General features: G+C 39.4%; 1 protein-coding gene across 9 annotated transcripts in view; it reads right to left on the bottom strand.

The window, feature by feature from the left end:
• LOC133635799 (oocyte zinc finger protein XlCOF6.1-like) overlaps nt 1–15,877 on the bottom strand; it is a 97,700-nt gene that overhangs the window by 41,150 nt on the left and 40,673 nt on the right. For 2 of the 9 annotated variants that reach the window (XM_062029091.1, XM_062029096.1), the window contains exons 2-3: nt 14,661–14,894; nt 5,959–6,444 (exon numbers count right to left, since the gene is read on the bottom strand). The exons of 1 other annotated variant lie outside the window; for it this stretch is intronic. In XM_062029091.1, coding sequence (XP_061885075.1) covers nt 5,959–6,444; nt 14,661–14,894 — 720 coding nt within the window. Of the gene's footprint in view, nt 1–543; nt 933–1,754; nt 1,821–5,958; nt 6,445–14,660; nt 14,895–15,877 lie in introns of those variants that run through there. 6 more of the 9 variants (XM_062029092.1, XM_062029093.1, XM_062029094.1 and 3 more) reach the window with 5 other exon arrangements.

The raw sequence follows: 15,877 nt of genomic DNA, 5'->3' as shown, positions 1-15,877 counted from the left end.
TTGGCTGGACCAAAATGAACTCTAACAAAACATGTTTTACTAAGTGGTGTTTTTATGGAGTATGTCCATCAACAATTCCTCTTTAGAGCACAGCTCCCACATTCACTTGGAGACCATCTACGACACGCTGAAGGAAAGTCAGTCACTTTTATGTTATTTTCATAAATAATCGGTTGACTACTTTGCTTATTGAAAGATGATTGACAATAAATGTTTTCTTTCACCTATTGATGCATGTAGGTCAAAATCAGGAAGTGAATTTAGGCTTGAAACTATGAATTATATTGACTACAATGTCAAATATATTTCGTGACTGTGAGTTTTGTGTAAACATGTTGATACAATTTGTTACAAACTGAGAGGAACATCAACCTCTCATAAATATTGTGTCTGAAACTGTCTCCAATATAAATATAACATAAAACAGTGCATCATCATCATCATCACAAGACAAATCACCTTCCTAAAAACAACATATTTAAGAATAGTGTTAATAATCAAATATAAAGTTAGTAATCGTGTTAGAGTAATAAGTAAACAAACCTGTTCTGTGTAACACAACTTGATGTTTCTTGAAAACAGCGTTCAGTAGTTGATGTTGACGCTCCTTCTCCTCTTTTGGACAAAGTTCCTCCTCGTACTCTGCTATCGTTCTTTCGCACATTTTCACACAATCACAACACTTTACACTCACACTTGATCTCTGCTTAGCGATGTGTTGATAATTTCCGCGTCTATTTGGTAGCAGCTAACAAGCTAAGCTAGCTAGCAAGAGACGCGTCAAAGTGCGCTCAGACTAATGTATCCGAATACAAACAATTACTAACAAATTGTAATCTATTAGACTGCGCATGTGTGTACATGTATGCACTAATTAAAATGGCCACGTTTAGACCTTCTCCGTCAAACGCCATTTTGCTTTTTCCTCGTTCTTCTTCTTCTTCTTTGTTTTTCTAGCAGACTATTAGAGCATTTTAGGCGTATTGCTGCCCTCTACAGGTTCTTAACGGGATTTCCTCATTATGACCTATGGCCCACACTACATTAGCTCGTATAATAATCAAACGATACATGCATCTTTCTTCAAGTATGTGTCAACTGTCTTAGAGGACTTTTAAAAAGCTTCTGGTTTGGTAATTAATAGGAAGAAGTGTGAAATAATGTTTATTCACAAAACAGATAAGCAATCCGTTGGTGGGAATTACAGTTCAAAACTCTCTTCGATATCCTGGAATTACTATTGTGCTGTTCCCACTACATGTTGTATACTTCTATTATGTTAACGTAGATAAACAGCAAGCCAAACTCGGGTTAAACGAGGCAGGATCAACACGTATTGATCCCTTTATTGTCGACAAGTGCAACTGATGACACTTTTATGGCTCACAAAAATTACCAGTGAAACTACAAGAACAAGGAGAAAAACAAATAATGCACATATCATTAATATCATGCATCACTTAGTATTTAATCACAAATATTATGTCATAATTTGCATAAACAATTGCAGTACCACGTAAGGACGTTACCAATCCATCCATCCATCCATCCAACCCTTTCCTACCGCTTGTCCCGTTCGGGGTCCATATATGACAGGCAGATTGCTATACCCAAAATGACCACTAGATGACACCGACTCACCCATTCAAAAAGCAGTGACAACGAGCCACAAAACGATCTCTAATAATGCACATAAAACACTTAAAAGTTACACAATCTTGTCACCTTACCGTTCAAACAACTTATTTACTCACAGACATTGCTTTCTGAAGCGTATGAAGGCTAAAAACACGACGCTAAGTTCTTCTTCTTTTCAGTTTTACAGCAGCTGGCATCCATCTAAATTGCATTACTGCCATCTTCAGTTTCATTTTATAATTACATTACAGTCTCTGCTTGAGTCCAGTATTATTAAAAAACTCCCTTACTATTTCCTTTACCATTTTCAGTTTCTGCAGGATTGATCAGGCTCTTCTGCATCCCAGTACCTTCAGTTTTGCCGTCATAGTCAGTATATCTACATTATATTTGGTAAATTCCAAAAAACGTGTTTTTACATTGTTCACACATTCCTGTATGTGGTGTTTCGCAACTAAAAAACAATTTATCATTTAAATGGCTATGCGCAATCATAATTATGCTCATTATTACTTGGTGTTTCCTTACAATCCCTTTCCATCTTAAAACCCGGACCTGGTTCTGAACAGAAAATAACTGCTTTCCTTTTTCATCATTTTCGCAATTTATTTGCCACTGCTGTCCAATTATACTTTTGCCTTCGACGGCAAGTTCCAACATCGACTGTGTATTTATAGAAACATTCTTACAAGACCCCGGAAGCTTAGTTTCCCATCATATTTTCCGACTTCCGCAAACGCTGTCAAAATAAAACACCCTAGTACATTACAATTGTCAATTTCCTGTCAACAAAACATGCAGGGAAGAACAACTATTAGAAAAGTGTACAAGTGATAGATTACATAGAAATGTATCTATAAATATACACAATTTAAAGTCGATGTTTAACTTTTGGCTTCAAAGGGACCTTATTTACATGGAAAGCAGGAATGTCACTCAGTGGCAGGCAGTGCGTTTCCCACCTAGGCCTTCAGTGATGTCCGACTTCATTGATTACCTCTCAAAATGCCATCATTTATGTCACCACATGACAATTGCTGGAGAAATACTATGCAGAAACACATTTACGCACTACTGTGCATTGAATCACCACCAACAGTGTACATAACAGGTTATTTGCTGTCGCATTTAAATATCAATAAACACGCATCAGCAATTAAAACATATCTTATGTGGTACAGTCAAAATTAAAATTGTAAAAAATATATTAAACTTAAAAAAATTAAGAAATCAAATATCTGAACTCACAATCTGTTACACCCATTCGAGTTTCCGAGGTTGGCTGACATCGTCTCACAAGATGTAGTTTCTCTTTAAATATCCTTCTTGAAAATGGCCTTGCAAATATATGTGTTGTCTTGTCTCATCATAAAAGATGCAGACGAGGCCTGTTGGCTGAGTTCTTAAAGTTTACTCAGCAGGGTGCTCATCAAAAACATCCCGCTGTGGCTGTGGCTAAACACGGCTACTGCGCATGCGCTTCACTACTGTGGCATGCTGGGTAATGGAGTTCTTATGTTACACAGCTCATAACATCACTATATATATCTGCCTTAGGCCATCTAAAAGGCCTTACTGACAACAACTTGTGGTCTGATTGGCTATTGCAACTGTCTGTCAACTGTATGTGCCCGTGCACTGTAAGTGAACGGACGCCCGCATTAAGGATTCTGAAGGCTTCGAGCAGATTTGGTACAGCATGGCAACATAAGCTAGCTGAATTCTGAGTAGATAAAAACTCTATAACCTAAAAACAACAGCCCCTCCCTTTGGGTGGTGAGCCCATTGTAGGGGGGACCCACATTGCCTCTTTGGGCTGTGCACGGCCGGGCCCCATGGGGGAAAGCCCAGCCACTAGGTGCTCGCCATTGAGCCCCACGTTCAGGCCTGGCTCCAGAGGGGGGGCCCAGTGATCTGCATCCAGGCGAGGGAAACCTTGGTCCTTAATTTTGTGTATTCATAGATGTCTTTGAGCTGCTTTGTTTGGTCCCTCACCTAGGACCTGTTTGTCATGGGAGACCCAAACAGGGGCATAGAAGCTCTTAGCGATAATGTTAATGTGGCAGCTCAGAGAGGAGTCTTAGTTTATCTTTAAATGTAAATAATTCGTTCTGCATTGTTTAATGTTAGAATATCACATTTGATCCAAAGATTGGAGGGTTGTGACATTGATGAACGAACATAATCTATTGACTGGCTCATTAACATGAACCATTTTCGACTAATGATGCTCTCCTCTCTGCTCTAACTGCAGCTGGGACTGCTGCACGAGGCTACTGTCAGCTTGATCGCCTGTGAGGAGGGGCTCATGAATATTATTTTCACACCTTTCCTCTTTTTTTCCACTTCATCCATTGGTATTTCTAGAAGTACATTCACAATGTTTGAATATTGACTGCTTATATTAATATTCTTCTATTTTTTAGCATATTTCACTTTCCTCATATATTTTGCTTTGCTCAAAGGAACTGGATGAAAGTGGTCTTTAACTGTCGCTACTGAGTGTAAATATATATAATTATGTATATAATAACCTTCCGTTCTTCATCTTCATTACTGCTTGATTTAGCTCTGATCTTATTTTATCCAGAGAGAAGTTGACCATGAAAAGATGGCTAACATTAATAACATGTCATTAAACTAAATAAAAGTAAATATATCTTTTTTGGATATTGTAGACATATAAACACAAATTATAATGGATAATATTTAAATGAAAACAGTAAAGGTAATTACATTTTGAGGAGTAATTATAGTTGATGAACAAAGCTGGAAACTACATATAAATCATATAAAACAACAAAATACATACATAACAAATATTAACTAAATGTATTGTACCCAGCTTTATTTGAAGCATTCATTTAAAAAGTAAAACTAACTGATCTTGTATAAAACACAACTGCTCAAATGATGTATAAAGTAAATAATAATATGCTTCCAGAAGTGGTCTAAAAGATGTTTCAGATGTGAATCCGTAAATATGAACTAAGAGGGATTTATGTGTACTCAAAAGCAATGTAAAACACATGTAAAACAAATATGTATATCATATAAAATATTTCATCAATGGAATCATTTACAATTAGAAATGAAAATATCTAACGCTTCTATTTTGTTATTGTATAAAAATATTACTGTACAAAAGTGAATTATGAACATCCATATACCGTATACATAAAATGTTTATTGTATGTCACATATGTTTTGTACTGTTTACTCTCACTTTTTCAGTAAAATGTATCCGTTCAATTAAAAGAAAGTACACAATGTTGTATATTAATGCATGTACCAATACTTGACAAAAAAAACAATAATAATATTAAATATCTATCCTATAAATGTAAGAAGCATATTAACAAGTATGTGTCACACACACAACAATGTCGTCACACATGTTTTATGTATTGATGTTGTTAGAAAGTTATAGTTACCAAAGTTGTGACTTCATTTGCTGCTACTGTTCTCACCAGGACACTTGTGTTTCTTACACTGGTACTTATAAGAGGATCTTTCATCACACACACTGCAACTCAACACTTTCACCAGTGTGTTTTCTCATGTGGACTTTACAACTTCGGTAGTTTACATAACCTTTACCACAGACTGAACAGTTAAAAGGTTTTTCTCCAGTGTGTATTCTTGTGTGTTCTTTCAAATTTTGACTTGTTACAAAACCTTTACCACATGTTGGACAGGTAAAAGGTTTTTCCCCAGTGTGTGTTCTCATGTGTACCTTCAAATTGTTACCTTCTACAAAATCTTTACCACAGACTGAACAAGAAAAAGGTTTTTCTCCAGTGTGTATTCTCATGTGTACTTTTAAATTTTGACTTTGTACAAAACTTTTACCACAGATTGAACAGGCAAAATGTTTTTCACCAGTGTGTATTTTCATGTGTTCTTTCAAACAAAATTTCTGCGAAAAACCTTTACCACATGCTGAGCAGGGGAAATGTTTTTCTCCAGTGTGCATACTCATGTGTTTTTTCAAATACCGTCTTTGGACAAAATATTTACCACATTCTGAGCAGGAAAAAGGTTTTTCTCCGTTGTGTACTCCCATGTGTACTTTCAAATTTTGACTTTGCACAAAACCTTTACCACAGACAGAGCAGGAAAATGTTTTTTCTCCAGTATGCGTGTGCATGTGTTCTTTCAACACATTTTTTCGGCCAAAACTTTTACCACATTCTGAGCAGAGAAAAGGTTTTTCTCCAGTGTGTATTATCATGTGTAATTTCAGACTACAACGGTATTTAAACATTTTGTCACAGTGAGAACATTTAAAGTGAGTGTTGTCAGTGTGACATTTCTTACCAGCTTTAGAGTCTTCCTTATCAGTGTCAGGAGAGTGTGACGTTGTGTCGTCACTATCTGACAGTGGAGCTAAGAGCGTGTCTGCTTGTGATCCTCCACAGTGGTCTCCATCAGCTTCTGTTGTCATGTATTGAGTTGAGCTGCTGCTTGGAGATTCTAACTCTCTATTCTTATCACTTTCACCTTTGACCTCATTACCTTTACTCTTCACAATCACGCCAATCACTGGGTACTCCTCCAACCATTCAAGATGCTCTCCCTCCTGACTAATACTGTGTTCCCCCTCTTCATCTTTAATGTGCAGGGGCTGTGGCGCCTCCTCTTCTTCTTTAAAATGGGGGGTCAGTGGGTCCTCTTCTTCTTTTTTAAAGTGAGGGGTCTCTGGCGCCTCGTCTTCATCTTTAATGTGGGAGGGCTGTGGCTCTTTCTGCTCCATCCCGACGCTCCATTCCTGCTGCTCAGGGAGAATATGTTCTTCACATATGTCTGCATGACACAAGAAGACAAACACATGCTATAGAAAAGTCCAGCTTTGTTCCGTCACATGAGGCATTCAGTACGTTTTTTCATGTATCAAAAAAAACCAAACAACTTATTGTATGAACTGGTCCTAAATATATGTGGGGGAAGAAACATGCCACTTTTTACATTATTCAATTCAAACAATTCATTCAAACAATTCGTTTTGAGCATCAGGTTGTCGTGGTTAAAAAAGTTTACACACGGCCCACAAAAAATAAATATTCAATAAATACATAAACAGTACAACAATACAACACTCTGAAAAATTTTAAGAGTTTATAGAGTTTAAAAGTCAGAGTGCAGAGGGTACGAATAATTTGGAAAAGCGATTTATTTTACGCAATGGAAAGGCATTAAATCGCTCCGAAGGCAACAAAGAGAATTCACCTGCAAGGACATGGCTCGGGGAGGCTAAAATGCTTTTTGCTTTTTGGAGGATTTGCTGGTTGCAGAAGAAGTTTAAGTCCACTGCTCCCCTCACCTCCCAGGGGGTGATCAAGGGGATGGGTCAAATGCAGAGGACAAATTTCACCACACTTAGTGTGTGTGTGTGACAATCATTGGTACTTTAACTTTAACTTAACTCTTAGTTTTACTCCGGTAATCTTAGAGCAAGACTTAACAATACTTAGAGGATAAAGAGACCAACCTGGGGCGGGGTTACATTTTACTAAGATTGGCAATATGGCCTAAAATCTATATTCCAATATATCATTTAATACAGCACTGATAATAAAACCAATTTAAAGGGGGCTACAAAGGCTCCAAATTTAGTTGCTGACATATGCAGTAACATATTACATAATTTACCGTTGTATTATTTTTTCAAAACTATTATTAATCTACTTGTTAATTTACTGTTAATATCTGGTTACTTTCTGTTGTAACATGTTTTTATCTACACTTCTGTTAAAATGTAATAAACATGTATTCTTCTGTTGTTTGAATCTGTACATTAGTTTTGGATGATACTAAAAATTTGGGTTTGTATCCAATTACCTGTTACCTATCCACTTTGTGCCTCGTGGCACATAAGGACCTCACAGGGCTTCTACACTTGTCACAATCGGCTGCTGCAGTCCTCGCCTCCGACCATGAGTTCCATCCTCCCGCTTTCCTTTCTTTCTCAACGGTACGCCTCCAGGTGGTCATTGGTCTTCCCTTTCTTCTTTTCCCCTCTGGTGCCCAGGTCATGGCTATGCTGCAATTGTTGTTGTGGTCCTGCCGTAGTATGTGTCCAATCATCTTCCATATTCGTAGCTTTACGTCCTCACTGAGTGGCTTCATATTCGCTCTTTCCAGCAGTTTTTCAGTACTGATGTGATTTTGCCAGCAGATTCTGAGTAGTCTTCGTAGGCATTTGTTATGGATTACGTCAACCGCCCTGTTATCTCCTCTATTCATTTTCCAGGTTTCACACCCGTATAGCAATACTGGTACCACTAGTGTCTTGTACAGTTTTAGTTATGTTCTTCTTGTGATGCTGTTGGAGCTCCAGGTCTTTCCAAGTCTGATGAATGCACCTCTCCCTTTCGACAGTCTATTCTTCAGATCCTTCATGCCGCCTCCCTCTTTACAAACTGTGGCTCCCAAGTAGGTGAACTGGTCTACCTCTTTGACATCGTGTCCATTGATTTGGATTTTTTCCTGGTTTCTTGCATTGATCATCATTGTTTTAGTCTTTTGTGTATTGATCCTGAGTCCTACTCGCCCAGCTTCTTCGTCAATCCATGTTGTTTTACTCTGCATGTGCTGTTTTGTGGAGGACAGTAATGCTACGTCATCTGCAAAGTCCAGGTCGTTGAGTTTTGATGTTAGCTTCCAGCGAATTCCATTCTCTCCCTCTTTAACTGTTCTTCGCATTATCCACTCCATCACGATCAAGAACAGGAATCCGGACATATTACATCCTTGCTTGACACCGGTTTTAATGTTGAACCACTCGCATGTTTCTCCTTGGTCTTTTACTGCGCACTGGAAGTCTTCGTACAATGTTTTCACCATTCTCACAATCTTCTCTGGAATTCCATATTTCTTCATAATCATTCACAGACTTTCGTGGAGGACGGAGTCGAAAGCCTTTTCGAAATCTACAAAGTTCATGAATAGTGTTGCTTGCCACTCGTTAACCTGTTCAATTATGTTTCGCAGTATGAAGACTTGCTCTGTTGTTCCTCTGACCGTTCTGTATCCTGCTTGCTCCTTTCTCAGCCTGCAGTCGATTCCTTTTCTTTTGCGATCTACAATGACTCTTCAAACTATCTTCCTTACTACGGAGAGTAGTGTGATGCCGCTCGTGTTCTTGCATTCTTTGAGATTCCCTTTCTTTGCAAGTTTGATGAAGAGCCCTTTCTTCCAGTTTGTTGGGATCTTCTCATGTTTCCATATTTTTTCCAACAGTTGGTGTACTTTCTTTGTTGAGAAATCTATATCCGCTTTTAACAATTCAGCTGTGATGTTGTCGACCCCTGGTGTTTTTCTGTTCTGTAGCCTTTTTATTGCCTCTTTGACTTCCCCGGGTGTTGGTTCGGTTAATGTGATATCTTCAATTATGTCGTTGAATTCAAATTCGTCCTCTTGAGTGATTGGGTTTGCTGGTTCTTCTCTATTCAAGACCTCCATAAAATGTTCTGTCCATCTCGACTTTATTGCATCCCTTCCACTGATGAGGTTACCATTTTGTCCAGCACTGCTGCGCTCTGTCTGGGCCTTTCTTTGCACAGTATTTTTGTGAGTCCGTATAATGTCTTAATATGTTGTTTTCTTGCAGCATCTTCAGCTTCACCAGCGATGTTCTCCATCCATTTCCTTTTGTCTGCTTTTATGCTTCTCTTCACCTCTTTGTTCTTATCTGCGTACTTCTCTTTTAGCCGTTTTTTGATTCTTTCAGAACGAGTGCCCAGGATCGTCTTGTTTATGCTGTTTCTTTGTTCTACTAAACTCCATTATTCTTTGCTAATCCATGGCGTTCTCCTTTTCCGTGGTCTCCCCAGGACTGCCTCGGCCACTTTGATGTAAGCCTTCTCCATTACTCTGAAGTCTCGTTCCACCTCCTCATCTTACAATCCTCCCTGCTCCTCCTCCTCCAAGACTTGGTACCTATTTCTTAGACTGATGGTAAATGTCTTCAAGATGTTTTTGTTCTTCAGCTTTGCCGTGTAATACTTGACTCTGGCGCTTTTCTTCTCCTTAGGTTTTCTCTTAAACCTCAGCCTATTTGTTGTGCAAACCAAATAGTGGTCGCTTCCGATGTCTGCAGATCTGTATGCTCTTGTATCATCTATTGAATTCCTGAAACGCTTATTGACATGTGTATGATCTATCTGATTCTTGGTCTTCCAATCTGGAGATACCCATATTGCCTTGTGTATTTCTTTATGTGGGAACAGAGTCCCAGTAATGACCAGCTCGTTCATGTCACACATTTCGCAGAGCCATTCTCCATTGTTGTTCCTTCTTCCAAGCCCATGCTTGCCCATGACTCTTTCATAACCCTGGCGCTCGTTTCCCACTTTAGCATTCATGTCTCCTGTCACAATCAACGTGTCGGGTTTGTTTCTCCTGTCAAGTACGTCTTGTAGCCGCATGTAGAATGCATCCTTTGCTTGTTCTTTTGCATCTTTTGTTGGGGCATAGTTGTGTATGAAAGTCAGTTTGATGTGTTGGGAATGGTACCTAGCTTGAATAATTCTTTCGTTGACATGTGTCCAACCAATCAGGGCTCTTGCTGCAGTTTTTGACATTAGTATGCCGATGCCTTGCCTGTGGTTGTTGTCGTCTCTGCCAGAGGAAATTATTGTTTCTCCTTCTGCCAATTCTACTTTTCCCTGTCCTGTCCAGTGTGTTTCGCTGATTCCCATGATGCCGATTCCTTTGGTGGTTAGTTATTTTGCTGCCAGTGCTATATTGCCGCTGACATTCCAATTTCCATTCTTCATCGTTTTTCTGGGGTGCAGCAGTAGCTTTTTCGGCCGAAGGGTGTCCCGTTGGTTCTGTTGGCTTTGACCCTTGGGCGTCATGGTGTCTCTCTCATTTCAAGGACTGGCTACAGCGTTTCCCGGTAGTGAATTTGCTCTGCTGTGGGTTTCTGTTATAAACTCCTTTTTATGGGAGCGGGTTATTGGCCCTCAGCCCAACTCCCAACCTGGAGGACAGGTGAGATCACTCTTGGTCTGATCTCTACCCTTCGACCTGTTTAGCATGGGAGACCCTGCCAGGAGTACGAGACTCCAGGCAACATAGCTCTAGAGGTCATGGAGGCGAGCAAAACCACCCAACCAGGATAAGGTGGTGATCCCGTCGGGGTAAGGTATGGATCCAATACCAAGTAGTAATAGGGACAGTGACACTTCCTGTTTCCTGTTTGCTGGGTTCCCTAAGCACAAGTGACTTCATAAAACAAATCTTGCTTCATAATTTCTGGTTTCTTCCGACCAAAACATATCAATATATATTGAATATTTTATCGAACGCAGTTTATATTGATATCGATTATGTGTCTATCGCTGTATATATTGATATCGTATTATTGGCCCAGCCCTATTGAAACTGTACATTTGTTTTGGGTGATACTAAACATGTGGGTATGGATCCAATACCAAGTAGTAATAGGGGCAGTATTGATTGCATTTAGTCACGTGACTTTTTCTGAGATGTAACTTTCGGTGAACGAAGTGGTGGTCAACCAAACCAACATGGCTATTGTGTAGCAAACTACCTGAGTAAGCAAGGAGCCTAAATATTACCACTAAAAGCAGATATGAGCAAAAACATCTAACTGTGCAATGGATTAGATACCTACACTTTATTAAAAAAAAGATTTGTCGTGAGATATCAAGGATTATACGTCGGTCACGTTCCCAGACATATGGAACTATTGTGCTCCAGACATCATTCCACACGACAGAACAGATGGAAATTTGGAAAAGCATGGAGGTATACAACTTCTTTGTGTGTGGCTGGGTCAAGGACATTGGTATCAAGACTCTCCCTGATAAATATGCATCGTTTTTGCTCGGGTAAGGATGCATTTCATGATTTAACTTCACGTCTTGCTAGAACCCGTCTTTGTAAACAAACTGTAGGTAGCACTTGATAGCCTTGATTCGCTGTTCTTCCTTTTCTTACTATGTTAACAACTCAAAGATAATCGCTGACACCACTGAAGACCTGGCTGGTTGTGAAAAATTACGGAAAAGTAATCCCAGCCAACTATAACAGGTAAGTTTCAGCCATGTTATCTTGATGTTGTTGCACGCGTCGTTACAAGCGCGCATGTTTTTCCCCGTCTGTATCAAAATATAACTATAGATGTCAACATTGTGTAAGTGCTGAAAGATTCATTTATGATTGTTTATCAAAATATAACTATAGATGTCAAAATTGTGTACAGTCGTGGTCAAAAGTTTACATACACTTGTAAAGAACTATTTCTACAACTCTTATTTTTTGTGAGAGTGATTGGAGCACATACTTGTTGGTCACAAAAAACATTCGGGAAGTTTGGTTCTTTTATGAATTTATTATGGGTCTATTGAAAATGTGTGCAAATCTGCTGGGTCAAAAGTATACATACAGCAATGTTAATATTTGGTTACATGTCCCTTGGCAAGTTTCACTGCAATAAGGCACTTTTGGTAGCCATCCACAAGCTTCTGGCAAGCTTCTGGTTGAATTTTTGACCACTCCTCATGACAAAAATGGTGCAGTTCAGCTAAATGTGTTGGTTTTCTGACATGCACTTGTTTCTTAAGCATTGTCCACATGTTTAAGTCAGGACTTCAGGAACGGCCATTCCTTTACCACTTTTGACGTGTGTTTGGGGTCATTGTCCTGTTGGAACACTCGACTGCACCCAAGACCCAAACTCCGGGCTGATGATTTTAGGTTGTCCTGAAGAATTTGGAGGTAATCCTCCTTTTTCATTGTCCCATTTACTCTCTGTAAATCACCAGTTCCATTGGCAGCAAAACAGGCCCAGAGCATAATAGTAGCATACAGCAAATTTCTTCGAGAAAGGCAAAATGCTGTCGAGAAAGGCAAAATGCCATTCAGCACGCTTTGACAACAGACGCTAGCTGGACCACTACTTTGAGTGTCGCATATTTAATGAGCCGGACGTGACGTCAGGTGAATACAAAGAATACTTGTGTATCTAAACACATCATCATCATCACAATATATATTTTTTCTGAGGAAGCAATTAAGCTTTGGTCGTGTTGTGTTGTTTGACACTATTTTGACGGTCTTTTGTTTCCCTTGAAAATGTATTCTCTGTTTTTATCAGCACTTTTCCGATCCTTGCTTTTAAATTAACAACAATTGAATATAGTTATTTTGTAACAGCCTAATGAGCAGCACAGTAACAGTATACATAAATATTTATGAATCAATCTAAGAGCCAATGGCTAAATTAGAGCCAATCCGATTAGTAATCTTTAAACTAGTCAATGACATCTATCAACGTAGTGGTGAGTTGCAGTCCAAGGGTTAGGGTTTAAACTTTTTTTCATAATCTTTCCATTCCCTTTCACTGCAATGTTTACAAACGTTGTCCTCCACATGATTTATAGAGGCTTTGCAGTCACGTGGTTTTATCACGTGACTTTGTGTTACGCCGCCATCTTGCCGGTTAACCGGTCAGCTCGTTCCTACGTGTTCGTACGGATTCAGTTTGATTTCTGCGCTACATTTTCACCGATTTCATCCGAATTATGGCTGAGTTGCTATCCAATGAAGTTGTGCATTTGGATGAAGAGTCCAAGAAACGTTACCGAGAGAAGTTGAACCTTGTTGGCACAACGGATCCGTACCTTTTACCGAGAAGCATGCTAAAATCACCTGAGCATTTTGCAACAGCCGACCTGCCTGATCTCTCATATCCAGACATTTATAATTACCTCGTCGATTCACCATCTCCGTACACTAGAAAGGACCTTAAGGCATACAAGAGTCTGGATGCCTACAAGTATTTTACAGCAGGTTTTGTGCATGATGGGCTGATATGGCAGATTCCAAACAAGAATCGATTTCTTCTCATGACCAAGGTAAGGAAAAAGCACACACAGAAGAGCCTACTGTCTGTTTACAAATCCGCGTGGCAGTAACAGTGTGATTGTGAAAAAACTACTGAAGTGATTCTAATGAAAACTCACATTGTTAAGCTGCCTTGCTGCTCTTGCTGCCTTTCTAAAAATGCACCCAGCATTTTCAACAATCATATTTGTATCATCCCATATTGTATTATTTCACATTTTGTGAAACAAATCAGGGGTAAATAGTTTGTTTACATACCTGATATGAAGTGTTCATTGCATATCCTTGTGTACATCGTAGGTTTCCATCGTTCACGACAAATCGCCGCAATCCATTTATCGCGTTTTTGATGTTTGCCGGGAATCTATAGAAGCTAAGATTTGGTTTAGCCCCTCGTCTATTGCTACATCCAACAGCACAGCAGGTTTCAGATGTTGTTCCTGAAAACGCACCCCTGCCGTAGAATGCACCCCCTGACGCGGATGCGCGCTTACGTCACTCGTTTCGAAAAGTATATCTAAACTCGGCTTTAATGACGGAAGTGGCTGAAATCGCCTCTTTTAAATCGCCTCTTTCGGTTCCAAGCTCAAATAGCAGCAGATCTAACAAGAAAGCGTGTGTGAGTCGTTGACGGGCACTGAACTGGTGACCGGCAAGATGGCCGCCAAGGTAATGTCACGTGGCTGATGACGTCAGTTGCAAAGCCTCTATACTACAGCCACAAATGGTTGAACTTGCACTTACCATCTTACACAAATAACTGCTTTGCTGTGGGCTTTCCTACTATGCGCTGCTAGCTAAACTCTACTGTAACATACACAGCATAGCACACTCGTCCTGCTCCAGAAATTCTGACCGGGCTGTACAGATAATTAGTTTACATATTTCTTTAAATAAAAATATTATTATCATTTTTGGGAACTTTCAAGGACGTGTTTAAGATTTTTTACAAAATGTTGATAGAATTCAAGACATTCCAAGGCCTTCAATTGAAATGATAAGATTTAAGATTGTAATTCTGTGAGCACGAATTGATTAAGCCTACTTGGATGACAGGCCAAATGTCTTCTAAGACAAACTGAACAGTCCAGTTGTGATGGATTGAATGCCCTGAGAATAAAATTATATCTGGATGTTGTGCTTACTTGAACTGTGATGAAGCTGTGAGGACTCAGGTGGTTTGTCTTCAGTCTTCACAGACACAACAGTCAGTGGAAACTTGGTGAGATCAGCCTCCTCCTGCCCTAGAAGACACTCTTCCTCCTGACTGATCCACACTTCCTCCTCTTCCTCTTTAATGTGGGATGGCTTTGGCTCCGCCTGTTTAACACAAGGGGGATGTAGATCTTCCTCTTTAATGTGGGGGGGCTGCTGGACGTCTGTTGGGTAAATAAGTAAATAAAATTATTAGAGAATAGAAATAGTTTATGACTGACACTGTTAACACAATGAGATAACATGTGTTCTTTTGTATGTTGTGTTAAAAGTGTATCACTAAACAACCAATAAAAACATGGGAAAGATTTCCTTTTGTTACAGCCACTAAATGTAAAAGAGGTACAGTCAGTAATACAAGATGCTTGGAAATTTAAGGGGCAATTTGAAAAGTCTTTATAAGTACGAGCCAGCATTGATTGAGGCATTATTAATTGTATCCTCAGTGGTGTAAAGAAAGCCAATTAATTATTAAAGTTAAAGTACCAATGTATGTCACACACACACTAGGTTTTGTAAAATTATTCTCAGCATTTGACCCATCACCCTTGATCACCCCCTGAGAGGTGAGAGGAGCAGTGGGCAGCAGCGGTGGCCGCGCCCGGGAATCATTTTTGGTGTTAATCCCCAATTCCAGCCCTTGATGCTGAGTGCCAAGCAGGTCTTTGGTATGACTCTGCCAGGGTTTGAACTCACAACCTACCGATATCAGGGCGGACACTCTAACCACTATGTGTACATGTCGGCCTATTACACCTAAACCTTATCTTCAACCTTGTAATAATATAGTCATAACCATTGCTTAAATATAATGGAAATACAAAATGTACTCATAACAGCCACACTATATTTTTATCATCTTATAACATTATTTTCTTTATGGTCTTTTTGTTGGCTGGGCCAAAGGGAATTCTTACAAAACATGTTTTACTAAGTGGTGTTTTTATGGAGTATGTCCATCAACAATATCTTTTTAGAGCGCAGCTCCCACATTCACTTGGAGACCATCTACGACACGCTGAAGGAAAGTCAGTCACCTTTATGTTGTTTTCATAAATCAACTGTTGACTAGGGATGATGTTTGAAGTTCGAGCCTATTATCGAATCCTCTTATCGAACCGATTCCTTATCGATTCTCTTATCGAGT

The sequence above is a fragment of the Entelurus aequoreus genome, linkage group LG20 (assembly GCF_033978785.1).
Source record: "Entelurus aequoreus isolate RoL-2023_Sb linkage group LG20, RoL_Eaeq_v1.1, whole genome shotgun sequence".
Classification (NCBI taxonomy): domain Eukaryota; kingdom Metazoa; phylum Chordata; class Actinopteri; order Syngnathiformes; family Syngnathidae; genus Entelurus; species Entelurus aequoreus.
Note: the sequence above shows the minus strand (reverse complement) of the source record. Positions and strands in the feature narration are given on the sequence as shown.